The 27,201-nt window shown below is 41.1% G+C and overlaps 1 protein-coding gene across 1 annotated transcript; it reads right to left on the reverse strand.

The window, feature by feature from the left end:
- Positions 1–433: 433 nt before the first annotated feature.
- Positions 434–26,164, reverse strand: rab11fip5a (RAB11 family interacting protein 5a (class I)). The gene is made up of 6 exons (XM_026339306.1): positions 23,612–26,164; positions 13,157–13,668; positions 11,230–11,806; positions 6,127–8,640; positions 4,464–4,620; positions 434–3,383 (listed from the first exon to the last, which is right to left on the reverse strand). Exons 1-6 carry the CDS (start codon positions 23,986–23,988, stop codon positions 3,126–3,128), a joined length of 4,395 nt encoding a protein of 1,464 aa, XP_026195091.1. The 5' UTR covers positions 23,989–26,164; the 3' UTR covers positions 434–3,125.
- Between the last annotated feature and the right edge of the window lie 1,037 nt (positions 26,165–27,201).

Genomic DNA, 27,201 nt, shown 5'->3' on the forward strand with positions numbered 1-27,201 from the left:
TGTTGGGAAATGTGTCAACAATAAATATAATATTATATTATTATTCATATATATGATAAAACTGTTTCACGTCCTCACTATTTCTAAAATCCTTGCAAAACTGTTATTATGATCTAGGTCTTCAACAGTAAAACAAAACTATTGGATCTGATGCTTAAATTGCTGTAAAAGTTTGGGTTTCAATCACATTTTATTAAAATATATTTTCCAAATCATTCTAAGTAACACACTGTGATGATAACCTGAATATATTGTACATTTCTCTTTGCTTAAAAAAGTAGAGAAAGAAAAAAAGAACTTAACAAATCCAGATGTTTCATCAACGTGGAATCAGATGCAGAAAGGAACACGTTTTACTACAAAATAACTTCTACAAAAATGACACAAATCCATTCAAAGTAAAGATTTGCAAACAAACTTACAGTGAGCAAGAAACACAAAATATTCTTTATTAAATATACAAAATTTGTGAAACAGAATTGCATCACGAATTGTAAACTTTCCAATCTCACACACTACCTTAAGCACACTCCACCGGCTAAACAATCAAGGACAAAATACAATCAATTTAAACTTAAATTAAAAAAACGTTTTAAAATGGAAGACATGTAAGAGGACATTTATTCTTGCGCTGCATAAGTGCCAAGTCACATTTAATGTCTCTACAGTCATCTATGCACTGGATGTTTGTAATCGCAAAGCAGAACTGAGATGACGAGACAATTTTGGATTTTATTTTTTTCTATATGCTTCAAGCTCTGTTGAGGTGTCAAAACAGGCCAAGTGCTTAAATCACAGAGCAATTAGAAAGTGCAGTACGGTGTAAAGTAGATCTAACTATACCAATATCAGACAGACAGGTACAGTAGAGTTATGTTCTGAAGATTAAGTAGTGCAAGAACATCCACAAATGCTGTTAAAAGTGGCATCATATCAGAATACTTTATGGTGCATCGATCTGGTCCATGGAATTAAGTTGGAAGGCTTTTCTTTTTATTTTGGCATCTTACAGGAAATCACTGTTACTACTCGTTTTCTATTTGTATGCATACAATTTATACTTGTGCAGTGATTTAAACAATATCATAACGAAGCTTTAGAAGTTAAAAAACAAACAAAAAAAACAACGTTCAGTAAACAAATGGCTTTTACTCTTCAAAACCTGCCCCGAGCCCCGAAGTAAAATGAAGTGCTAGATTCTTGATGAATGTCAAAACGAAACATAAAATAAGGCAGCGTTTGGCATTTTAATACGGCATATATGCTGTAAAATGCGGTATATATCCCTTTGTAACACCTGAAAGCAGTAGCAATATGCGTGCTTGAGCAGAAGTGGAGGTGACACACTGACACTAAGGGGGTGGGGGGCGGGGGGGTCAAGTACCAGCATGTCGTAGGCATTTTTCGAGTCGTGTCGATAACACGCAAGGGAAGGCGGAAGCATGAGATCAGAGAAGCTGTGATGCTCCATCTCGATACTAACTGGATGCTGAATGATACTGTCTTCACCTGATAACACCGTGACCCATACAAGAATCAGTTAGCTTATGTGGCTGAGCATTATGGGTAATTTCAAGACATGCCCATAGAACAGAAAAAGACTGAGAAGAGGAGAAAAAGGAACAGCACTTACCGTGTGGAAAAGAAACCCATTCAGTTGCTGGCTAAGAACACTTTGAACATTCATAAGCTACAAACAGTTCTCACAGTAACGTGCTGAACTCACACACCGCTCATTTGGTTTGTAGTTTCAAAAACTAGTCAGAGTACTCGATATTTGTTGGGGAACACTGCGTGAGTGTCAATTCAAAATAACATAAACACCATCTGCAGCAAGTCAATCACAGAGGTGAAACCTATTAGAGAAACACCCTGGAAAAGAAATATACTGGTGGTTTTTCATGTTGAGCTCACAAACTACCAGTTTATGCTAGTGTAGATTTCACAGATAATTTTTTAAAACATACTTTAAAATTATACATTTACGTCCCTCCTTTTAGGCAGCCACTTCTGTTCATTTCAGCTAATGTATTTTATATTACAGCACTTACAGTTCAAATTTAATTATTCGCTTTCGATAACCAATACCACTCTCAAACCTGTGCATTAATAAGGAGCTTCAGCCAGGAAGCGACAAGCTCGACTTAGTATTAAGACTGGAAATTGTGAGAGAGACAGTCAGACTTTAAAATCAGTAAATACAACCAGAACAGAACTGTCTCTTGTTAAGCAAGTTGAGCTAAAAAGAAATTATCTATTGATCAACCGATACAAAACTAAACGTTAAATTTATATCTGATTTGTGTTTTATTATAACAAACTGAGTATCTACGTTCAATGTTCAGACGAGCAACTGGGAGATGTTTTCTACTTGCTCCTTTTAGAACAAGCTATTAATCCAGTAATCAAAAAATAAAACCAAATTCAGGGTATTCTTTAAGCTGCATTGCTAAAACAGAAATACAAAAGACAACACAGTGCTCACTGGGAGAGATAGATAGTTATCTGTACTGAAACTAACGGCCGCCTTTAAAGAAGGAAATTAATCAAAACACAACTAAAATGATTTGCGCTCATTTATAGTGTGCAGTCATAGTCAAAAACCACCAGAATGTTCCTTTAAGGTGTTAGTTTTGCTCTGACTACACAACTGCACCACTTCTGTTGTTTGAAATATTAAGTGAGACGTCACAGCAGTTGGAAACTCCTCGTTATGGACAGGAACTCTACAGTTTCTCTCCTCTGTGATAAGGTGATAGAAGTGATAGGTGAGGTGAAAAGAAGGAATCACTATTTCTACAATCAACATCTCAAAATGGAAGCATCTGGGTTTTGAACCCACTGGGCTCACTCTCCTGTGAGTTTAGAACCAACTAGACTGGCTGTGTGGACCTGAAAACAACCTGAGGACCTGCTACATTCAGAGCCGCCCGAACCAAACCCTTCAACAGGGACGTGTTTCAGTACAGTAAAGCATGCCGACTGGAAAACATCGATTCGACATCTCTCAGTGCCTAAATATTTGTATCAAAAAGGACAGCATAGCAGTGAAAACACTAAAGAGCTGTTGTGGAGGTTAGAGTGAACAGATGCGGACTGAACTGCAAACCCCTTCCCGCCCTTTGTCACTTAAACTTGGAGCGCACTTGCAGGAGAGTGGGCTTCTGCTCCATGATGCGCACCAGTAGCGTGTCAATGTAGTCCTCCAAATCCCTGACCTGCGGCTTCAGCTTCTTTAGCTCCAACTCCCGCTTAGCCAGCAGAACTCTCTGCTGGTCAAACTGCACCTTCTGCTTCGCCAGCTCTGCCTCGCGTTGCACCAGCAGGGCGACCAGTTCACTGTGGGTCAGGTGGTAGTACGAGCCTGCTCCTTCTATAAGAGACTGAAGATAGAGAGAGACACAAGGAGGAACAGTGTGATGTAATCAGTTTCCTTTTGATGAAGTTAAGCTTTCTGTAGGTGGAGCCATTTGTCTGTTCATTCACAGCAGCAACCAGTGCCAATTACTTTATTCACTTATTTATTCTGCATAAACCATAAATCTAAAAAACACAGTTTTATGTGCACTGTATTCATCCCTCAGCACAAAGATGTAAACTAACAAACTGCAGAAGTTTTATTTACTAGATTTATAGTGAATCAGTATTTTAGTGTGTTCACATCTTTAGTGTCATAACACTTTCCCACTCCTTCCAAATCTGTCACCCCCTGACCTTAAATACACAACACTAGACTCTCTTAGCCTCATCTTTACAACAGGTTCTTGTCATCTCCCTGTGGACTACTGTAACTTTTTATTTTCTAAAGCCTTCATCTGCCATCAGACCTCTGCAGCACACCAAGAAGAAATAACAACCCACCTTTTCAGATTAGAGAAAAAGTATGTGAACCTTTTGAAATTTCATGGTTTTCTGAATTATCATGTATTATGAATTCACTTATGTCTCTCTGAACATGCTTTTAGTCATTAATTTAAAAAGAAGTGTTTTGAATATGGAGCTCTTGCTCCTTTGTGGTTCGAATGCTCTTATTTTAAATGACATTGGACAAAGGCAGCTGCCAAATGTATGTCCTTTAATAACAGAGAAAACTAAATTGCAGTTTAAATTAATGTCTACCACGGACAGAATGTTCCTCATGGCAATAATAGCTATATCTATAGTTTCAAACCGTTCCCAGCGGTGCAAGGAACATTTTTATATTAATTTATCAAATTACTGAGAAGACATTAATATGTCATTATTGAGCAGTTTGTTGTTAGGATGAGAAATGTTTCATTACATTTTTATGAAGATACATTAAATTGTTTTCTAATGTAAAGGTTCATTATCGCCAACTATACATACAGTAGTATGTATCCAAACAAATGTCATGATCCTGAAGTTTAGATGAACACAGTATCACATTGCTACTATCTGGAACATTAGTTTTGCCGTATTAGTCACACAATTGTTAACTGTACCTTTCTCTTGTCTGAGTCTTGCTCGCTCAGCTGGCTGCTCCTCCCAGGGTGGATGGTGGACTTGAGCTTCTCCAGACCGGTGGCGAGCACAGACCGGCCCTCAGTCCGCTTCTCCTCTGTCGGCATGGCAGTGGTCAGGGCCTTTACTGGGTGGGGGCTGAATAGAACAACAACACGTACAGTACATTAAGTTCCCGGCTGATGCATCAGCAAAACCTCTTGGACTCTTATGTTTTATACAGAGCATGTTCAAGTGATGTTAGAGACCCAATCTGGTTGTCACAATGGGGGTCTATTGGACATTTGTGGCTAAAAACAGCCAATGATGTTGCAGTGTTGCATAAATTCATACCTCTGCATAAAATATGTCTAAAAGTGAATAAGCCTAGTGAATAAAGATGGCTTGGTTGTAAAATATAGACAAATACTCCGGTGTAAACAACAAACCTCTATGCTTAAATAAACTTGTGTTACTATGTCTGCTTCAAATACTGGAGTCTTTCATATTTACAAGTCTAAAGGTCTAATGTGAGAAGGAATAAATTACAGTCCAGTTATAATGAATCTAAACATCCACACTGATGTCACAACTTGTAACAAGTACATTCCTGTATTTTAAGATGTTATGAGCTAAAAAGGTTTGGCGGCCTCTTGTTTTGTGGCTGAAAAACAAAGCAGGGCTTTTACCCTGAAAGTCACATAAAAATAAAACGGGAATTTGAATTTCTTTTGATTTGAAAGCAACTAAAACCAGATCCTTGTTCGCATTAATATACTAGCTTGTCTTAACCCAGTTTCCTGTGTCAGCGACCCACATTTACAGGGAAATCTATCTTTTCAGAGCACTCATGGGGTTATTACTGTCAGTCATTATGTCCCAGGTATTAGCCCAGGTATGATAGGTTCACCAATTAAGAATTATTATTATTATTATGGAGCATCCTCTGGACCTCCATAATGACACCAGATATCAACACTAGAGATCTACTTTAAAAAATCCCAAAAACCTGTAATCCTAGTGATCGTGAGTAAAGGAGATTAGACAGGTGTAGGGGCCTCATTAAATGAAATACTGATGAAAACTTAAATTAAATTAGCTCAGAACTGAAAGACTTAATTGCATGCATTGGTGCAACCAAACATGAAGAATTGTGTTAAATGTGTTATTACCCCAGGGTGAAAAGGAAATGCTATCAATTACACAACAACACCTTTTTGCCTCATATAAAGCCTTGTTTCTGGTTGAGATTTTGGCAAATGAGTGTAGCTGTGTGAGAATAGTAGCTGGCCCTGAGGGGAAGGGGGGTGGTGTTTGTGTTTGTCAGAGGAAGGAGATGTGTGGTAGGAATCAGGGCAAAATAATAACTGTTAATTGGCCTGAGACTCTGTTTCCCGTCGCATTACCACAAAGCCAGGACCCACTCAAGACACCTGCAGAGGAGTCCTGTTAACACCACTTCGTATGTGTGTGTCTTAAAAGAGGGATGTCAAAGAGAAGGTCACACCACAGAAGTAAAAAACCCCTTGAGAGTTGACGGCACAGAAGAAAAGCAGGCGGAAGCAGAGCTGCAGGGGGAAACTGTAGAGACGACAGGATAGAAATTTCTGGAAGTTGGAAAAAGTGTTTCCCCTCCACCTTTTCACTGAGCATGTGCAACCTCACCTGTTCTGCTGATTGGCTGCCTGCTGCTGCTTTGGCTCCTGAGGCATTGGCTTTGGCACGATATCTGGTGCCGTGCTGGATGGTGACCTCGCTGAAGCATGGGCAAGGTAAGGGAGGGAACAGGGAAGCGCTACAGGGAAGATAATATTTTGAGGAGCAAGGGATGGAGCATACGATGGTAGATAAGGGAGCTCAGGGCTGTGCTGTGCTGTGGAGGACTCTTTTATTGCACTAGGATCACTACCAAATGAGGGCAAGAGGAGTTTGTCAAAGAGAGGTGTGAGCGTGCCCTCAGACTGAGAGCGTTGTAACGGAGCAGATTGCGCCTTTTGAGGAAATTTTGAGAAATCGTCACCTAAGATAGCATGCTGGCTCTCCTCTGCTTTTTTGCTGATCTTCATTGGATTAAAGCAAACGTAAGAATCCATCTTTTCTACAGGGAGTACTTGAAAGTCATTCCCTACTATGAAACTTGGCTCAAGAGCTGCTGGGTTGTCCTCTGCTCCACAAAAGGATTCTTTAAATCTGTCAGTCTGGTTGATTTCTTGGCTAGACAGCCTCTGTGCATTGGTGGGATCGTCTAGACGTGAAGGAGTACCAGCAGTTATCTCAGTCTCATTCAGCTCATCACAGAGTGCCGAGTTTGTAAAGTAATGTGTCCCGTTTGGTTCTGAGACACTGAAGTACTTGGAGGACAGGTGAGACTCACAGATTTGGTAAAGCTGCGAGTCAGTGCTGACATAAAGGCTTTGGAGAGAGCTGCTGGGTCTCTGATCAGACACCTGAGTGGGCAGTAGTGTGTTGTCAATGTCTTGGAGAGGATTGGTATTGAAGAAGTCAGTGAAAGCACCAAATGGCACGGGATAATGCTGGTTAGCATCGTGTCCTCCTAAACTAGTGCTCTCAAAGGGGGAGTTGGGCGAAGACCGCCTGACATCAGGGGAGGAAGTTATGATGGAGAATGATGGGTTTGTGGAGCAGAGTTCATCTTCTGGAGTGGTTGGAATCATCACATGTTTATTATTTACAGGGCTGTTATTGACCTCCTCAGAAAAAACAATTATAGAGCTGCTAAATTCATCCATGCTCTGCTCCTTACACTCATTGTCAGACTTAGAAGGGATGTTAGATTTGGGCTGTAGTTTTGGGAGGTTTGGCAACAGGTCAGAGTACATAAGGTTAGAAATGTTTAGTGTCTGGGTCTTGGCATCTTCAGTTTCCGACTCTTCTGCAGTAATCATGAGCTTCTGATGTTTAAAATCTGGTGATTGTGACGACTGTGGTGTGGCTGAATCCGGCTGCTCAACAAAAGCTTGCAGGGACACATCAACTAACAACAGATCATTTGGTCTGTCAGTGATGTCGTCTTCAGATTCTGAGAGCTTTGAATCTTTTACCATTGCTGGCTCAGAAGACTTCTCAAAGCCAAGGTTGTTGCTTTCAAAGTACGGTGCTTCCGCTTCCTCACAGGAGGATGCAGAGAATTTGTCAGAATAAGAAGAGAGACAGGAGAGGAAATCCTCCTCTGCTGAACTGCCAAGACCCGAAGAACCTGGATCGGGGGAGCTGCTGTTGAGCTGTGTTGATGAGGTGTGACAGAGGTCGTGATGCATATTAGTGCTGGTTAAATTATTTGTGTTAGTAGTGTTGTTAGTGTGATTAATGTCAGTGCATGCATCCAGTTTATGTGAGTCAGTAGTTAAAGTTATGTTGTCATTCTCAAGGCGCTCTGGGATTGTTTCAAGCATTTGTGGAAATGTGTCAAGGTGGCGTTTGCTAGTGCCGGTCACCTGACTGATGGCTTTATGTGCTTCAAATAGAAATTCTGTGAAAGGTTGCGGATGTAGTGAGTCATTCACATTTGTGCTTTGATCAGCATCTGTCATGGGTAGGAATGCTCTTTTATTATCGCAGTGTTCCAGTGGATGGTCACTCGCTGTGTTTTGCTGGATTTTGCAATCTGTGGTCATATCCTCGGGAGACTGCAGCCTGCCAGCTGCAAATGCTTCAAAGGATTCGTCCCACTCTGAATCTGGTTGTGGCTCCCTGGCAGGCATAAAAGGGTTGGACAACTTCTTGCTTATACGTCCTTCTGTCGGAGCCGGAGGCAGGTGTTGAGAAACAGTCACAGCACTTTTTCCATCTGTGTCCATGATGGTGTCACGTGTGACTGGGTTGTCATGGGTCAGAAGAGGGTTAGGGTTACTCGCCTGAGGAAAGAACTGGGCTATGGGGGGCCGGGAACTGGAGAGACAGGGCAAAGGAGGCAGTGAGGGTTTTAGATGCTGAGTGGTTAGCATGTCTTCAAAGAAAGGGTTTTGCTGGAGGAGAGAAAAGAAAGGGTTGCAGGGGGATATAGTAGGTAGTGTGGTCTGTGTCTGGAAGAAGGGGTTAGTGTGATGCAGTGGAGGAACCAGAGAGGCAAAATCTACATGGGGACCCGAGGAGTGGTTTGGTGGGAGGGGTGGTGGAAAGGGGTCAGTGCAAGGCTCTAGTGTAGGTGACACCACCAGGCTGTGAAAGGAAGGGCACATAGTCCTCATGATTAGTGAGTCATTGTTTACATGACTGAACTAAAGAACTGCAGTAAAGTCTTCTGTCTTAAATCTATTTTTACCAGCTGTTTTTCACCTGAGTACAGTCCTTTTAATTCCTTTTATCCCTTAAAGTTATGTTGATGGTCAATGAAACACATTTTAAACTTTTAATTATCCATTTTCTGTCATCTGGACGTGAGCAACAAACTGGCCACCTTATTTCGTACACATGTACAGTTTAGGTTAATTCAATACGGCAGCTCTGCATTGAATTTTACTTTTATAAGGTTATAATTTCTCGGACTTGAAGCTGCAACTGTCATAAAGGTGATAATTCTACAACATGTTTATTATCGAGATTATAGTGGAAGGTGAAGTCAAACTTCAGTGCACTCTAATACCAGGTGTTTCTAATCTTTTAGCCAAACCATTTACATAAATGAGGGACCCAAAACATTTGAGACATCTCTTACTATAATGCACTACAGTAAACATAAAGTCGCCAATTTACACAGAGCAACATCAACATTTATTCAAAGTCTACAAAGGTCTGGTCAATTTACCAATATAATAATCAAAAAATGTAGTGTCCTTTCAGCTCTGCTCTGGTAATATTAGATCAACTGATAAATGCGCCTCAGTATTCACCAACTAATTGCTAACTGTTCATATTGAGGTTGTTTTGTTTTGTTTTTTTAACTCAAAGATACCAGAATGTTATATTTTTCCTACAAACTGAATTATAATGTCAGAGCATTTGAAATAAATGTTATTATCACGTTATTCTACACATAGTGGCTTTACCTGTAACTGAAATCAGTCATCTGTTTCTATATACATCATAACTAACAACATTATGCATTCAAAACATCAATTAATTTCTGTCCTTCGTCCTATGTTTATTTATTTATTTTTGGCTCATGATTATGTTTTGCAAGAAAAGTTGATGAAGCTCGGTGTAGTGATCACTTGCTGCTACTCGTGCCAACTTGGTATCCCCACCCCCAGGATCTAAAAGCATGTGAGTGTGTAGGTTGTGAAAATGTATAGTTACAGAGCTGGCAGAAAGAAACTGAATGTACCGTGGTCCAGGATAGCTGACCTCGCTTCAGTCAGCAGGTGCTTATCAGTCCAAAATTTTGTTTATAATCAGTTTCTGGAAATATTATGACACTGGACTTGTTTATTTCATCTTGCATAAGTAAAACGATAAAAAATTAAATTCAAATAAGTGTTTAAGGGGTTTTTAACTTGATTTAAAGATTCATTTTGTGTAAGGCTAAGTGCAGGAACCATCCACTCTCAACGTGGAGTAGTACAGTTCAGCAGATGCCAAGTCCCATATAAATTACCCACTTCAGAAAGTGCTTGTGGTAGAAGTGAAAATAAAATGAGATGGGGTTTTCTCCCTTCTCTTCCCCCTGCCTACACATACGATACAAAGACAAACCCCACACCTTCATACACCCACTCACTTGTGCACACAACCTTTAACAGAATAATGATTATTCCAGCTGAAATCATCACTTTCCAATGAAACTGACATTATTACTGAGCCGTATAACAACATGCACAGGGCTACAGCTTGACAGAGCTAATTTCACAAAAGCAGCTCCTTCCTCCATCTGCATTGCAGATACCTGCTGTAAACAAAAACTGAGACCAGGAACTGAGGAGGGACATGAACTGAGCTGGAGGCAACTTGTAGCAGCCACACTGGCACTCAGGTAATAAAAGAACTATTCTGTTCAACTGTTGAACAACATAATGCTGCTTCCCTGAATAGGATTTAAGTGTTAATCTTTAACACAAACTCAAATTTAAGCTTCTGTAAGTTTTATTTTAGTAAGAATTCAGACTGTATCACTCTTGAGTCTCAAGTCGGTATGGTTGGAGCTGTGGGCAATTAGCCTAGCTTAGCATAAAGACTGAAAGCAAGTGGAAACAGCTAGCCTGGCTCTCTTTAAAGTTCACTAATATCTCTGCTCTGACGACAAATTCAAAATCAATCTGAGCAGATCTAGATTAATTTAAGTACTGCAGAAACGTGCAGTGAAACTGATGAAACAATACAATCTGTCACAAACAGTCATTCATTGCAAACACATTCACACTTTCAGTAATGTTTGATTTACTTATTTTTCTAATATTAATTCTGTTTCTTTCTTTAATATTTCTTTCCTTCTTAGTTCTTTTCTTTTCCTGTGATAGCGTTTGGGTGTGATTAGTTCCTCTGATTGCTGATGTTCACTCCTCTATCATTTCTTTTCATCTGGTTTAGTTTTCTTTCCACTATGTTGTGCAAATACCAGCCTAAAATACCAAAGAATGAAAAGCATTCTTTCATGCCCACATCTTTGCTAAAATAAAACTAATGTATACGGGTCACATGCAATCAGACCCCTCAGTCTGAGGCTGAACGATGCAGGGGAATCCAAACAGTTCAGTGAAAGGACAAGTCATCAGCAGGGCCATGAACATGTTGGCTGATTTTAACATTTATATTCATACTGAGATGAACATTCATCACGTGTTTGGAGTTCTCTGTGATCAGTGTGTATCTCACCTGGGTTTGCTGTGCGAGTCCTTTGATCCAAACCATCCCTTGTGTTTCTCCTCAGTGCAGGCAGGGGCCTGTTCAGACTCATCCTTCGAGTGACTCTGCCCTTTCCCTGCACACTCACTCTTCCCATGGGAGAACAAGTTCCTCCTCTGCTTTTTCCCCTGGCTTTCTGACTCCGTTGTGGAGGCAGCTTTGGGCGGAGCAGCCTGTCCCAAATGCTCCCCGTGTTCACCCAGCATGGGGCCACTTTGCTGCAAAGCTGCTACTATGGCAGCCTTTTCCTCTTCGCCAGGTTTGTCAAAAGACCAGCGGCGCCCGTCTCCCACAGGGCCTTTGAGGAGGTCTGTGGAGGGCCGGGGGAGGTTTTGTAGAGACATGGACAGAGGCAAAGACTTCTGCAGTCCCAAGCCTAAAGAACCTGCAGGTTTTCCTGAGCCTGGGCCCAGGGGCTGAACGCTGTAAGCATGGCTTCCATTAACGCACAAAGTGGGCTGAGGCACTGCAATGGTGATCTCACCAGCCTCATCACCAAACTCACATTTGAGAGAGGCCGACTTGGGTGACGTGTTTCCTGTGTGCTCTGCAAAATAACAAGGCAACAGGAGGTAATTAAAAGAAACAGAGAGAGAGATAAATCGAGAGACAGGGGAAAACGATGCAGGTAATCAATGACTTCACTAAATTAAAATTTCAGCCAGCCTAATCTGGTGATAAAACCTTTGAGTGACAATGTTTTTCACAACAGGACCTGAAAGACTCCTGGCTGTAAAAAGAATTAAAAACGGACTAATTTACCTCAGTGTGATTTTTCTATCTCTTCCAGTATAATGGGAAATGTTATCTCTCAACTCCTGCTTTGCACGCTGGTGATTTACCTTTTGTATTGTAGATGAACACATGCCTCCATAATGTTTATACAACATTTACTCAAACTGTTAAAATGCTTTTAAAAACTAAAAAAAACACTCTAACTAAAAATGTGGACATTTGATTATCATCTTCTTCTAGTTTCACGTCTTTTCTCTTCTTCTTCTTCCCGAGTACTAAGTTTTGGAAACTTTGAGTGATAATAACATTCCAGTCTGTTATGGTTGCTGCAGAACTCCATTTAGTTTGACTGGGCCAATAATAAAGGCTTTGTCTCTTATTCTATCTGCCTGCCAAAAGTCTGGCCTCACCATATGTCATCCCCCTGTTTTGAAACAGGAGAGTTGGCTTTTTGGAGAGTTGTTTTATACTGTATTCAACAGACATCTTAAGTGGTTCTATTAATATGAATCTACTTTGATAATCAGTTAGTTGTTTTAAAGCTGTCAACTTGATTGACCATGTCTATCTGCTTTATTGCACGTCTTTCTGTCCTGGAAGACAGATCCCTTCTTCTGTAGTAATAAGGAAAAGACTTTTGTTTTGACTTGTGTTTTGTTTTATTTGCTATACAATACAAAACAAATTAATCAAAATATTTATCAACAGATACGAGATTAAACAGCTAACAAGTCCCCAACCCTGGTCCTCATGGACCTCGAGTTCCCACATCCCCATTCTACCCAGTGCTGATTACTGGGATCAGGTGTGTTCAGTCAGTCACAAGCTGGAAGACACCATTTCAGATGGGGGTGGAATGAGGGGAGAAGACAAAGTGACAGACTGAACACATCTGATCCAGGTAGTCAGCAGGGGGTAGGGCAGGGGTCCTTCAGGATTAATCAGTTAATCTAACTGAATGGGAAAATAGTTGCATCCCTATAAGAATAAAGCCAGAAATAATCTGTATCAGTAGTTCGAGTTTGAATTGTGTTTTAAAAGCCTGCAGAGGGTTTTCCACCAACCTGCACATGTACACTATGAAGAAAGCAAACTGTGCAGCTGTTCTTTATAATAATTAGTAAGTGATACATGGTTTGTCTAGTCTACTAGTCGTTCTCACCTGGGCTGTTATCTGCCGTCAGGTTGCTGCTGTTACTGGGCGAGTTGGAGAGATCAGAGACCACCACACTGATACCAGCCGTGGGACTGAGGCTCCCACCTCGTGAGGAAGACTCACTACTCTCTGAGCCTAGTGATGTGCTGGAGCGAGTGTCCGACGACTTCCTCAGCTTCCCTCTCAGGAAAAAGGTCCTCATCTTGCTCCGTCGAGCCTCACCTCCCTCGTCATCCTCATAATCCTCCTCCCCGCCTCCATCACTCGGCAGCCGGTGCCGCATTCGATACAAGGACCCGTATCCGCCTGGCAGAACAGCAGATGAAGAGTCCTCATCACTGGATCTCCTCTTCCCCTTCATTCGCTCTTTTAGCTTGCTGAAGGTGGAGCTGCCTTTGTCCTTCATGACAAGGTCGTACATGCTAGCCGTCAGGTTGTTTCGGGTGAACTGGATTGTGACTTGTATGTCTCCTCGCTCCTTCTCCTTCTTCCCTGTTTTGGAGTTGAGTCTGTACCACCTGCAATACAGAACAGTCCATTCACATCCACTGAGCACACTTCATTTAGCACTGAAGCTATTAGTAATGTATAATAAGAATGAGTTGGCCAACAGCAACAACTTTGATAACTGTTTGCTCATGTGTTGTTAAAGACTGCAGGTTGAGTTTTCCATATAAATATATGGATATATTCACTATGAGGTCTTAGCATTATTGTGTAAAACACCTTGAGATTATTTTTGTTGCGATTTGGTGATATATAAATAAAACTGAATTAGTCAAGCAACATGCAATTGCTGATAATTATAGTAAAAGTGCTTATTCTGAATAAAATCCCATCCCTATTGTTGTAAGGTCTTATTTATTTGCACCAATAACGGCTGCAGAAAGCTAAAGACCCTCAGCAGCCGAAATTAATTTAGTTTTGGTGGAAATTACAGCTAAGCTTGGTGCTGTGTTCTGAATTTACTGCTGCTCTAATTAAGCCACAGTTGCCATGGAGGCAACTGAGCATCATAGGTACTGTAGTGTTTAGTCTCATCTGCCAAGGCCAACACAATGGACTGACACAGATAATTCATTAATATAAAAATAATTAAATAATAAATGTTGTGGAAAAAATACTAGTATACACACTTTGACTTGAGAGTAACACTTTTCCTCCCTAAAACATTTAATTGAGAGCTAATTGAGTTAAATGAGTTCAGCGGTGAGTGGAGTGATCATGTAAATGGATGTATTGTTTTTATGAATCTGGCAAATCTGTCATCATGCAGGCAAAGAGTGTGTGTGAGTGTCTGTGTCCTGATACCACAAGTTTAGTGTGTCTAGACATCCTTCAAAACCAGGGAGAGACCTCTTGTTTTAGACCCACTAAGCACGAACAAAGAACTGTGACAATGATCATATGTGATTTAAAAATGACTGCCCTACATAAATATAACAGACTCTGGCTAAAAACAAATCAGCCTAACAGTAAATGTCTTTACTGGACAGGCACACAGAAGCAGTTCTTTGAAATGCTGGTTACTGGCGGGTGGGACATTGCCAACAAGCTCACCACAACATGACTCATGGGAAAGTCTCATCTAGTCCGTTGTGACTGGTTAAAAAACGTCTGAATCTATGACTGAGAAAAATTCCCCCAGTCAACATGTGTTTCTGACACTTGGTGCTGCCAATGGGGAAGTTAGTGGTGCAAAGAGGATGACAGAATGAACAGGCCTGAAACCGAGACCTGGTTTTATCTTTACATTTCCTGTGCTGCTGGGCTATTTTCACCTCTCACATCAGCCACAGTGCTTGTTTGTGACACATTTAGACAGTGTGTTTACTGACATTTGTGACTTTGGTGCAGATTCTGACCAGTTTATACAGAAAACCAGGAAAATCACAAACAGTGCTATAACGTTTTCCTCCCACTGCCTCCACTTCACAATAAAATAAGACATCGTTCAGCTTGACGAGGTTTGGTTACAGAAATCAAAGATCTAAATGTAAACATACATACAATTCAAACAGAAACCTAAATGACCACACTAATAGAACAGCAGACAATAAAATGTGCCAATGCTGATATCTTTACCTCACCCAAAAGCTACTACATGAACAACAGCTATGTTCTGTTCTGTTCTGCTGATTCAGCAAAAATCTAAATGTCATCATGTGGGATCTCGAACATGCAAATGAAGAAAGTTACAAGAATGGAAGTTTGAAGACAAAACCTAAGATATGAAAGTTTGCACATGAAAGCAAACCCACTGGTGTTTATTTGAACTCAGAAAGTTCACACATTAACTGCAGCTTTATCTTAGAAACCAGACTGCTACTTATTTCCCCACACATCCCTTCCTTTTTCTGTAAACCTAAAGTATGACTGTAGTAAACAAATATTGTGTAACTAAGACTTACAAAAACTAATGAAAATCTTTTACCCTTTTTAGGGGCTGACCCTGTTCTGCCTCTATTCACTGGAGAAGAAATGCTAACATTGAGCTAAAGTTAAAGATGTTAAATGATTTTTAATACAATCCTACCAGCCACGTCCAGGACAAATTCAGTTCTGACATCTATCTGTTTGATTATAAATGAAAAGAGACAGAACATTTCCCTGTTCCAACAAAAACACTGACATAATTATAGGTTTTACAGAAACAACACTCATCATTCTAAGCACAGGTTGTTTCACAATCATCGCCATCCTGCCACTGACCTCAAGTTCAGCCCTGAATACGTGGTAACACCCAAGACAAATGCCAATGTAAACAGTTAGCAAACACACTCCTTCCAGTAGAACCCTGACAATCACACACGCAGAGCAGGTGGAGCTCAGAGAACAGAGGAGAGGGGAATGCAGATGCTCTATATAGCTGCACCGGAACAATGAACATCACATCTCACAAAAATAGACAACAATGGAAATGTGCCACATGAGCACATGTGAACCTAAACTGTTTTCATTAAGTAATCCAGATATAATTCACATGCAGGAGAAGGGACACTCCCACAAAGCAAGCATTGTACCAATGCACTATATTCAAGCTGTGGTATTGTGTTTTGTATTTGCATAAAGCAACAGCAGCTCAATTAACCCAATCCAGACGGTGTATTTACACTGGTGTATTTCATCAAATCAAATCCTGTTACATGATTATCAGAATATACATCAGAGTAAATTTGTGAGCTTGTAGCACAGATTCTTGTGTAGGCACTTGCTCCTATGACTTCAAATGTATAGCCGTGCTCCTACTTCACATGCCTGTTAGGTATAGACTCGAGTTTCACACTGATGCGCCAACAATAGTATCAGTCCTCCTCCTGACATGGCAGCCAACTCCCTGTAGCCAAGGTGGGGTTCACATTCCAAACACAGGGCCAAAGAGCAGCGTGTTCTCCTTTGCAAACGTCCAACTACTGCTACTACTCTTTGATTTGAGCGTCTAAAGAGTGGAATTTTGGACACTAGTAATGAAATATGTCCCTCTTAGACTTTACTTTGTTTGTTGAGATGAAAAAATTACATGAAAACTGTTCATGTAATAACACTGAAAATAAAAAAACAGCTTCTATTATAATGATTCGCAGAAAGACTTCTGTTTTCTAAGACGATGCAAAACAAGTCTACTTATTTTTGTGCACCTGGTCTTGTGGGTCGTGAGATGCATGAATAAGCCTGACAACAACAAATGTAAATGTTACTAAACAGACATGGTGTCTAAATACAGAAACTGCAACACAGACAAAAGCAGCAGCCTACATTAAGAAGCCCACATAATCAGGCAGAGCACAGTCTGTTACTGAAGAGGACCTAGTTTTTTAAGCATCATCCCACACAGACCCCCGTGCAGTTACAGGGCATCACGCTGATCCTGTAGTGTCAGCGTGTTTAGGGTTGTACACATACATATGAAAATATCTGCACCACAAAAACATTCATAACCAAATGTTGTAACTGGGGGGGGGGGGTCATGGGAGTCTGCTCACATCTTTCCTATAAACAGTGCCATTCCAGAGCTGCAGAGCATAACTGTGTATCTGCTTCCCCATCTTGCAAAAACAGGAAAACACAACACTCCACCCGTCCCAGCATGACACCATCTCCTCCCCTCTCTGGTCCACTGAGGAGTGGATAGTAAAGTTTTCTCTTGCAGGAGCTGCAGGCTTCATCTTACAGAGCATGAAGCTTCCAAGGAACAAGTCTATCCCTAATAACCACAAGGCAGAATTTACAGGACGAGTAGGCACTGTGTACACTGTGAGCCTGGGTAGTATCAGAGTATCAGAGCCTGACAGAAGAGACTCTCTGAAATAACACTGGTGCTAAGGGCACTGGATCGGTGTCAGCTGTGGAATAAAGCAGTGAATTATTCACTAAACATGTTGGTATTTAAGATTATTTTCCATTTCTTTCCACAAAAGGAATCAGAGGGGTTTCAGAGAGGCACAGGGTGCTCTACAGAACACCTCCAAGGCAGTGTTTAGACACAGTGATTAGAGCAAGAACCACTAGATACATGCAAAATGTCGCAAATGAATAAAAGACAAACTGAACCACTGATGTTTTAGTTGATCAAACCACCCTAACACCATGATCCACTGATAAGTAATAATGATTGTGTTTCCTGTTAAAAGAACAATGTCTTGTCCTAAAATCAAGAGATTATTGTGAGAATTGTTGGTCAGAAACTCAACAGCTTCAGGTCAACAGTAAGATAATCACACTGACCCGTCCCTCTGTTTAAAAAGAACATCAACCCATCGCGTGTCAGGCGACGTAGGGAAGTGGTTCTACTTTGAATTTCAATGAATTAGGCCAACAAGCTGTCCAAGAAAACTGTGGGTAATAATGGCAGTGTGGCCTGGATTCTTGCCTCATCAGCAGAAGTAGCAGATAGGCCCCAAGGTAGAGACCACATTCCACATCTGGTTGTGATGAGCTGTAACCTCACCACCAACGTCTAACTATGCTCATATTATCACACAATCGAGCACTGTACATAAAAACCACACCTCTTAATCATAATAATTATGTAGATAATGGAGCAATGGATGGATGATGAGAAAAGTTAGTTGTCAAATAAATGACCTGCTATCAAAGTATGAAACAAGAGTAATGTGAGAAACTTAGACCACAACAAACTGAAGAAACAGCTGAAGGAACAAAACCATCCTAAGAATTAGTTTGAGACAAACAACACACATGAATCAACTTCCAAATGAGTTTTTAAATGAACTGTTTCACATGAAGTTTAGACAAAAGACAAATTCCTGTGAACACTGTGTCCAAATGCTTCTGTCAGCAAAGGAGCTAAAGGCTACGTGAGACTAGAGCAGGCTTTACTGTGTACTTTATGTACTTTATACTTTAGATTTATGTGCAACCACGGGTTTTAAATCTCCTCATAACTACCAGTTTATATTCATACATAGAACCTGTAAAAGGAGCCTAAACACGTCCACAACTGTTTCATACATTTGAGGACTTGAGCTAATTGGAAGCTGTAGAATTCTCCTGATGTACAAATAATTCAATAATCTTAATTTCTGTGACGGTGTTGGTCGTCTGGTCGATTCATCACTGCTACTTCACTAGAAACCAAGCCGACATTTTATAAATACCTGCAGCCTGTTGTACTTCAAACCAAAACACATAGTTCCATCTGTTAAGTGTCCATTACTCTGTAATAAAGGAACGATTAATAAGCTTATGCACTGTTCATGGTTGATACATGGATGCACAGGAAATGATGTGCCCATCAGCACAAAATATAATTTATTAAATCTAATTTATTTTGTACTTGAACAAGTTCGCTATTTAACAGTTCACATTGTAAAATAAAAATACCAGGCCCTGACGTTTTACGTTTATTTTAGAGCACTTGGAGCAGCTAAAGGAACAAAAACAAGCCCCTTCATGCAGGTTGAGAGCTTCTGTGTCATGCTGTTCTAGATTTAGACCAACTATACCTCTTCTCACTGTTCAGGTCTGTTAATACCACCAGTAAAATGCTCTTTACACAAACCACAACATTTGCTATTTTAACTGCAGCTCTCTCTCTCTTTCTCTCTCTCTCTTTCTCTCAGGCATAAAGGCTGATGGGAGATTTGTGATGCAATAAAGCAGCCTCCACATGACTCAGGAATATAAGAACAATGGGTTAAATAAGCTACTGCACAAACATTTTTTGCTGAAGCTGTTCTGATAAATCTGCACTGGAAGTGTTTTTAAAAAGCCGAGGTAGATTTATTTTATCTAGCATCACTGGTGGGGTCATGTTATATAACCATTGGACTACTCAAAGTCTGTTGGCTCTCAGCTGAAGATTTTTCTGGATGTACATCACAAACACACAAACACAAACACACAGCCTTTCTGCATCACTTAGCAGATGGAGGTTCAGTTCTCAGGGCCGCCTCGGTATCACTCAGGCCTGAAGCATCAGGTTTGATTCCTAAAGACATAAAACACGGCAGGGAGTGTTCGACTAGAGTTAGGGATATATTAAGGAAAAAAGAAAAATCTAAATATCTAAGTTATCATTACTGCAAGAACCAGGTAACCAGTAAGGGAAGAATCCCAGACCTGCAGCAAAAAAAGAGCTGAATCTCTAAATTAAGCTCACGGGAACAAACTTAAATTGTGAAGAAAAACTGTGTTTTGTTCAGTAGTAATTATAGAAAATTAGTTATTTGTCTTAATAACAGGTGTCGCCTCTGTGTGCTGCTCTATGCATGGGTTTTTAAGCTTCCTCCTGACAGACCCTGCAGGGGAATTCACCCCACGCCCACCTTTCCAAGAATCTGCTCTTCTCTGATAATTCAACATGCAAATTCACTAAAGGCTACAGCATCCTCCCATGTCACCCATTAGAGAACAGCTGTTCTGACCTCATGCATAAGAACAGATATGTACACATTAAAATACAAGTTAAACTGTTCTAACAATATTCTTGCATTAGTCGTCATTTGTTGTGTTTTTATAGCTTGTCTTGTCTTGTCTTATGCTAGTAGATAGTTTGTCTGGTTGCAATCGTGCAACTGCATTTTTGTTCTCACCATTACTACAGACCACTAATTTATTGAACATACAAACATGGAAAACACAGACGAGCCATTTCAGAACTCTAGTAGTATTTCTGAATTTTACAGGCTTCACTTTTCACCAATGATCTAAATTATCAGTCATTTCAAGTTATTTTGCAAATAAAATAACTAATTTATACTCGGGAGCAAAAAAAATGACAAAATATAATAGTTATTAGTTGCAGCAAAGAGCTGCAAAGGTTTTTATTTTATCTAAAATAATCAGATTCACAACAAAAGTCCAGGTCATGTGACTTGAATCCACACCTGCACATAATCTCACCTTTCATTCCTGCATCTTCATGATCTGAAGTAGAATAAACCCCATCTTCTTCTATATAACCACATCCTAATTTAAAGCTCGTCATTCATTTCCACTGACTGTGGCTGGAACATGCTGATTCAGCCCTGCACCGTGCAGAAATGAATTAATCTTACAGAGAATAAAACCAGTCAGGTGTTCAGAAGAAAAGGGCTAATTTCAACCTGCCATGTTTCCGTTTGATGAACTAGATGCCTCACAGTGTTTCACTGCCTCCACCTCTGCTAAAGGTTTTACACATATTAGAAATGTAAAGGCCTTTAGTGTCACCTCAGTCTTCAACTTAAATAACTGAACCACTACCGTCACTGAAGACCCCAGTGAGTGCACATACTGTGTGTTTGTGTGGGGGCTTAGTGTGTTTTTATTATCAGATTTTACTTTGTACTATTCGTCTCTCCTTCCAGGTTTTATCACCAAGTAAATAAAACTCATCTTAAACAAAACAACCTCGGATAATCTCTATCATGAGAGACGACCACGAGATAAACACAAATCACACTGCTGATTTGGCTCCAGTCGCTTCACAGTTCGGTTACTTCTAAATGTTAATTTTCTGATCTCTGAGTCTCCTCCTGTTAGTCTAATCAGATGGTTTTATGAGCAGCCCATGGGTCGTTTGTTAGCTGATTACGCAGGTTATTTGTGGGGGTCACACTTCTGTTAAAGTAAATTCCTAATTTGGGGCCTACATTGTGTTCAGTGTCTTGTTGTTTGCAACCATTATTACTAACGTAAAGTCAGGTGTTGTTAAAGGACATTTAAAATGTTAAAAATGCTACCAAAGAGAAAAAGAAGTGCTGTGTCATCACTATGACTGTGCAATAAAACCCTAATACTTTACAGAAATATGTGTAAGATCTACAAAACGTGTCTAAAAACAATATTAGAGTGCAATAATTCACTCAAGGACCAATCGAGTCGAGGTTTATTCGTTTTGTTTTTTCACATATATCAGCAGATCAAGTTTCATTTCTCTGATTCTAAGCTCATCCATGTTGACCTGAGTGAGTGGACCTTGAGTGAAGTTTACTCCTGTCTCCAATGTCGGAAATCAGGGTTTGTTTTTGTTGCAGCATTTATACGGTACCGTTACCAGTAGCATGCATTAGTTTTAGTTACCTTTACACACACACTATAGCAAATATTACTAAGCCAGATCACAAACTAAACTTCCCTTTGGGGATTAATAAAGTTGATCTTCTCTTATACTGTAAGGAGTTTATTCATTTATCATCACTGGTCACTGAGGTACATTGGTAACTGGGTATGGTTCTTCTCCAGTAAGTGGGAGAGCAAAACAACCCGGGTGGTTCTGGTGACACTGAGGTAGAACCGGTTAAAAGAGGATCAACACTGACGCCACATGTAAGCACACCTTTTAATCATAACGTTCTACTGTAGGTTTGTTATGGAAAACTAAGAGAACTGCAACAAAAAGCCACAGACAGCAGGACAGCAGCTTTCTTAACTTGGTAAAACACAATCTGTTTAGAATATGTTTGATAGAAGTTACAGTGCTGCTGCTGCTTTTAAAACTTAATTAGGGTAAAACTGTATATTTGTGTTTTTTAAAGATATAGATCTTTAGTTAAAGTCAGAAGGTTTTAGCAGCTTGTTGGTTTTGGTCTTTTCGTGGGGTTTGTTGACAAAAGGAAAAATTAACGTCTTAGGATCATGCGTCTCTTTGCATGAAAACAACAGTTTCTCCTAAGGATGTGGTTCAATCTCTGCTCGATGACCTGTGGCAAACTCTGCAATGTTGTTACTGACCAGCCCAGATTAACTGAATTCCACATGGAGACAGTAAACGTACCAAGACATGCAACTGCTGACACATCATCCTCACAGCGTGACCTTCAAGTGTCCAGCTCCAACAGAGCCGACTGGAGGAGACTGGTTCCCCTTTCATCTCATGTTCACCGGGCCAGGAGGTAAACACCTCTAACAAACTGCTATAAAGGACTTCAGACTTCCAAACTTCAGAGGTTTTATTGAAATGGATCACTCTCAAGGCAAAGTGATGACACTCAAGAGTGGGAGGATGTCAGCTGAGTTTTGTTATGGTGGGATGGCAGGAAATGTTTTAGCCAAAGTCCAAAAATACCATGTCCTCAAACAAAAACATTTCTAGACTCTAGATTTTGCACCAAAAAACAATCAAACAAGGAAATAAACAGCGAAAGAAACTAAATGTCCTATTGTTCCAGTCACAATAGCTTCAGTCCACCACCATGCATTGCTGCAGACATGTTTGAGCGTTTTCTGGTTTCATCTCTTCACAAGCTGCAGCTGAATGCAACAGGTTCAGGCCTGTTCTCCCAGAGGTGTTGACAAGCATCATGGGGAATGTAGGAGTCTGCAAAACACCACCGAACAAACCGTCAAAATCAGGGAAAGGTGGGAGCTAGGGAGGAGTTCCCTCGGAGGTCTGCACATATTTCAAGTGAATATATGCATGTCATTTATTTAATGCTCTTATGGAGGAGTTTTTGTGAACAACATGCTACTCTAAAAATACCCCGGAGCTTTTTAGATCATGAAACTGTTAGATAATCCCTGGATTTGGGACAGGCAGTAATCCCCTCCTGCTCTACGTCATGCCTGGGTTATCGGGTAAGAACATTTTAAGAACCCACAACGAAAACAAACTCAACGAGCACCTCAACGTGGACCCTCCCAATGAAACTGAGGTTTCTAGAAGGTCTGGTTTTAGGGAAACCTTGAGCCCCGGCACTGAAGTGTGTGGTGCTCAGAGTTAGTTTGGTGGATGTGTGGGAGGATGGAGGGTGTGTCTGCAGGGCCCTGATGCAGCACCAGAGCTTTGACAGCTGTTTGTGTCTGAGGACAAACTGTGTAGCAACTGTAGAGAACAAACCAGGGTGGAGGAGACAGAAACACCCTGGTGAGTTCAATGAACACAGGAAAACTGGTGAAGCAGAGAGATGCTGCTGCTAACCTCATACGCATGCTGAAACCACACACACACACACACACACACACACACACACAAACACACACACACACACTATTGCATGTGCAGGCAGCCGAACTTACTCGTTTTTCACGCATCTGCTCTCCTGAAACACTTTATCCAGCGGAATCACCGCCTGCCCGAGGAACACGTCCATCCCGATGAGCGCCCGGTGCATCACGGTGAGGACCAGCTCGTTGCTCCCCGCCGGGTATCCGCTCCGGACGCCGTTCTCCAACAAGCCCGGCTGCAGCTCGAAGGAGCACTCCTCCCTCCACTCCGGCTCGGTGGTCTTCTCCACCACGCAGGTCCAGTATTTCTCCTTCCCCAGCTGGATGATGGTGTACGCGTCGCTGGTGCCGTGCTTGCCCTTGCCCCGTAAGCTCCTGCCTCTCAGCACCGTCACCTGGACGTGTGTCGGTAACCATTTCTGGTCCTCCTCTACGGTTAGTGAGGACATGTCCCCCCCCCACCACCTCCTGCAGACAGACAGACGGACCGACCGACCGACCTGCCGCGCACACCGAGACGAGGCGAGGCAACCGGGGAGAGGTGGTGGTGCTGTCCGCCGCTTCCTCCCTGCTCTGGGTTCTCACAGTCACATCAGCTCCGGGTCGGCGGGCGGTGCCGCATTATGGCTGAGTGTCGTCGCTGCAAAGTTGCCGTGGTTGCCGGTTGTTTCGAGCCCTGGTTGCTCCTGCGTCTCGCAGCCGTCTGCTCTGCGGCAACAGCAGCGTCCGTCCCCGCACGGCGCGTCCTGCCTCTCCCCTCCTGCCGTACGGGCCTCTCTGCAGGCAGCGACGTCACGCCTCTATCCTCCTTCTGCAGGACGAGGAAGTTCAACACCGACACAACACATGGCTGGATGCATGCACACACACACACACACACACACACACACACACACACACACCACAGTACAATACAATGCAACACACGCCAGTTGTGGCATGTAGGGTGTCAGTTCTTTAACTTGTGTTTTGTTCTGTCACCTCAGCTCCACTCCTCCCACAGAGAAGTCGTCACAGTTTGGTTTGATGACTGACCACACTGCAGACACCCTGCTGAAGGCCTCCATGCTCCAGGGTAGAAAAACTACAGGCATGGAAAAGCTGGATTACCAAGACAGCAACAGCCAAGAGCCCCCAAAAGTCCCCAGTTTACAAGTTTAACTGAACTCCTCATCATCAATTAGTGTCATAACTGACTGTTTACTGTTTATATTGTCATAAATCACAATTAAAACCCAGTTTAACATGTTCAAATAGCTTCAAATCTTGACTTTACAATGTTTTGTGACATGATATTTGAGAAGCTGGTCCCTTTTTAAAATGATGGTTCTGCCTTTAATTCAGATTCACATAACAGTCATCATGTGCCACGGACTCAGCCCCGGTTACTGATACTTCCTACAGGTTTCTGGACTGATCAGCTATTGTCTTTGTTAAAGTTTTTATAACGTCCGGTTTCTTCCATCAGCACCAACCCGGTTTTTACTGCCATTGCGATCTTTGGCATCCGATTACTGTGCAGAAATACGAGATATATAGATTACATTTAGGAAAATGAGAAGATTCGCTTCAGATTGGAATCCTGTATCAACAGATATTCTCATTAAAGGTGATACTGGTGCATCCCTAACATGAAGACTGAAGCCCTGTTGGAGCTATACGGCTGCTCTGTTGTTGTCTTACCCTGATTTTACACTTTCATGTTACATTTTCTGCCACATAAGAGCTTATAAAGAGGAATCAGTGAAGCCTCATATGATAATCACTGGCACACTCTGCTTAGTCAGCACTGAAGGCAGGATGTTCCAAATTAAAAGCCTCAAAGGTCGTGACATTAACAACCACATCTCAGATCGAGGGTGCTGATATTATTGGTGCATCCTGTGTTTTCACTTTATTAGATGTTTCCAGAACATGACAGCAAACATCACGTTATCCCACACACAGGATTCGTTTTTAAAAATCCCTTTGCATGTGGAGTACAGTCACATTTCCCACTTTCACATAAAGGCACAGATAAAAATGTTTCTCTGACACTAAAGTCGTATGTTTGCTGCTTGTTTTAATTACTTTGTACAAGTGTCCTTGTTTGTCTCGTGTCATTTTTCAAGCTGTTTGGCTTTAATTCTGTCTTTTTTCCACTACTCTTCTTTTGCATAGTTGTCGTTTTCTTTCTTCTTTTATTTCATACTTCACCATCGAGGCTCAGTTCGCCTCTTACCAGCTGTCATTGTGATGAGGAATGTGCTCCCAGTTGACTTCAGTCTGTCTGAACTTACTTGACCTTCTGCTGTGAAAGGCTTCATACAACTCGGGGCGTGTGAGGTTATGTCTGCCTCAGAGTGACTGACGGGAGGACCGGACGAGTTAATGTGGCCGCTGGTGCTGCTGATGAAGAGCTGTGAAGAGCAGTGTGCACAGCTTATGGACATGTGAGAAAATCAATACGTGGTGAAGAATTTACCACTTTAGGAAGATGGACATCTTTTACTGTATGTTATATCCCAGTGTATTTACTGATCTACCTGTTAAAAGGATCATTTTTACAGTAATTAACTGTTAAAATAAATTATACCATTTGTATAAAAACCAGAGAATGGTGGCAAATCTAGCTGCTAGTGATTTACTGAACTTTTACAAGAACCTTGTAAGATGCTGCACCTTTTGTTCTCCCTTGTAGCCTCAAAAATAAATCAACTAAACATTAAAATCCTCACAAAGGGACGATTTACTGTACTTTTATTTGTTTTACTGTATGTAAGAAATATAGACTCACATGTTGCTCCACTGTAGCTCTCATAGCTCATTATATTCAACGAAAATATATTTTACATCACATATCAGATAAAATAGAAACTTAAATGAGAATCGCAGGTTTTTAACAGTAAAATTGATGAATTGCAGGTATTTTAATAATATTTCTGTATGTTTTAGCCTGTATATGTGTGATTACTGTTTGCGTGACTGAATTATCTTGTGATGTTTTACTTTTTATGGTGTCATACATACAACTTTTACACGTTTAAATGGTTCATATGTGACAGAGCAGCTCAAGAGTGCAGGCTGTTCCCTACAGTCAGAAGACCACTGCCCACATATGAAATGTTACTTCATGAGCCAGAGTGTGTTGACAGGAATAAGCGTTTGTTTCTTTGAGGGGATTTCTTGGTGGGTATTTTGACAGAAGCACTTGAGATTTTCCACTTAGATAAAGACCAAGTAAACACACGACTCTGAAGTGGAGACCAGCGAGTGAGGAGGCAACGTGGGCCGTTCAACAAATCCTGAAGTTCAGTTCGGTGGCACGGTGGTGTAGCACGAGCAGGGTCGGCTGGTGGCCTTTCTGTGTGGAGTTTGCAGGTGTGATTGGTTGTTTGTCTCTATATGTCAGCCCTGTGATGGACTGGTGACTGGGTCCTTGTTTAAAATCATCTGCTACACAATGAAAAAGGTGTTGCTGAATAAAACCAGACAAGTTTTTGAATTTTTCCAATTGCAATATTAACTTTTTGACTCCAGCACAGCCAAGTTCATCACGTCCCTTCAAAATCAATTTGTCCACTGTGATCGTGTTATTTTAGATACCAGAAATCTGTTCACAATGTTAAATGTGAAGTTAATTTTAGTAGAGGCAGTAATGAGGTTTGAGAATAAATTAGTTT

Source organism: Anabas testudineus, chromosome 22 (assembly GCF_900324465.2).
Source record: "Anabas testudineus chromosome 22, fAnaTes1.2, whole genome shotgun sequence".
Lineage (NCBI taxonomy): Eukaryota > Metazoa > Chordata > Actinopteri > Anabantiformes > Anabantidae > Anabas > Anabas testudineus.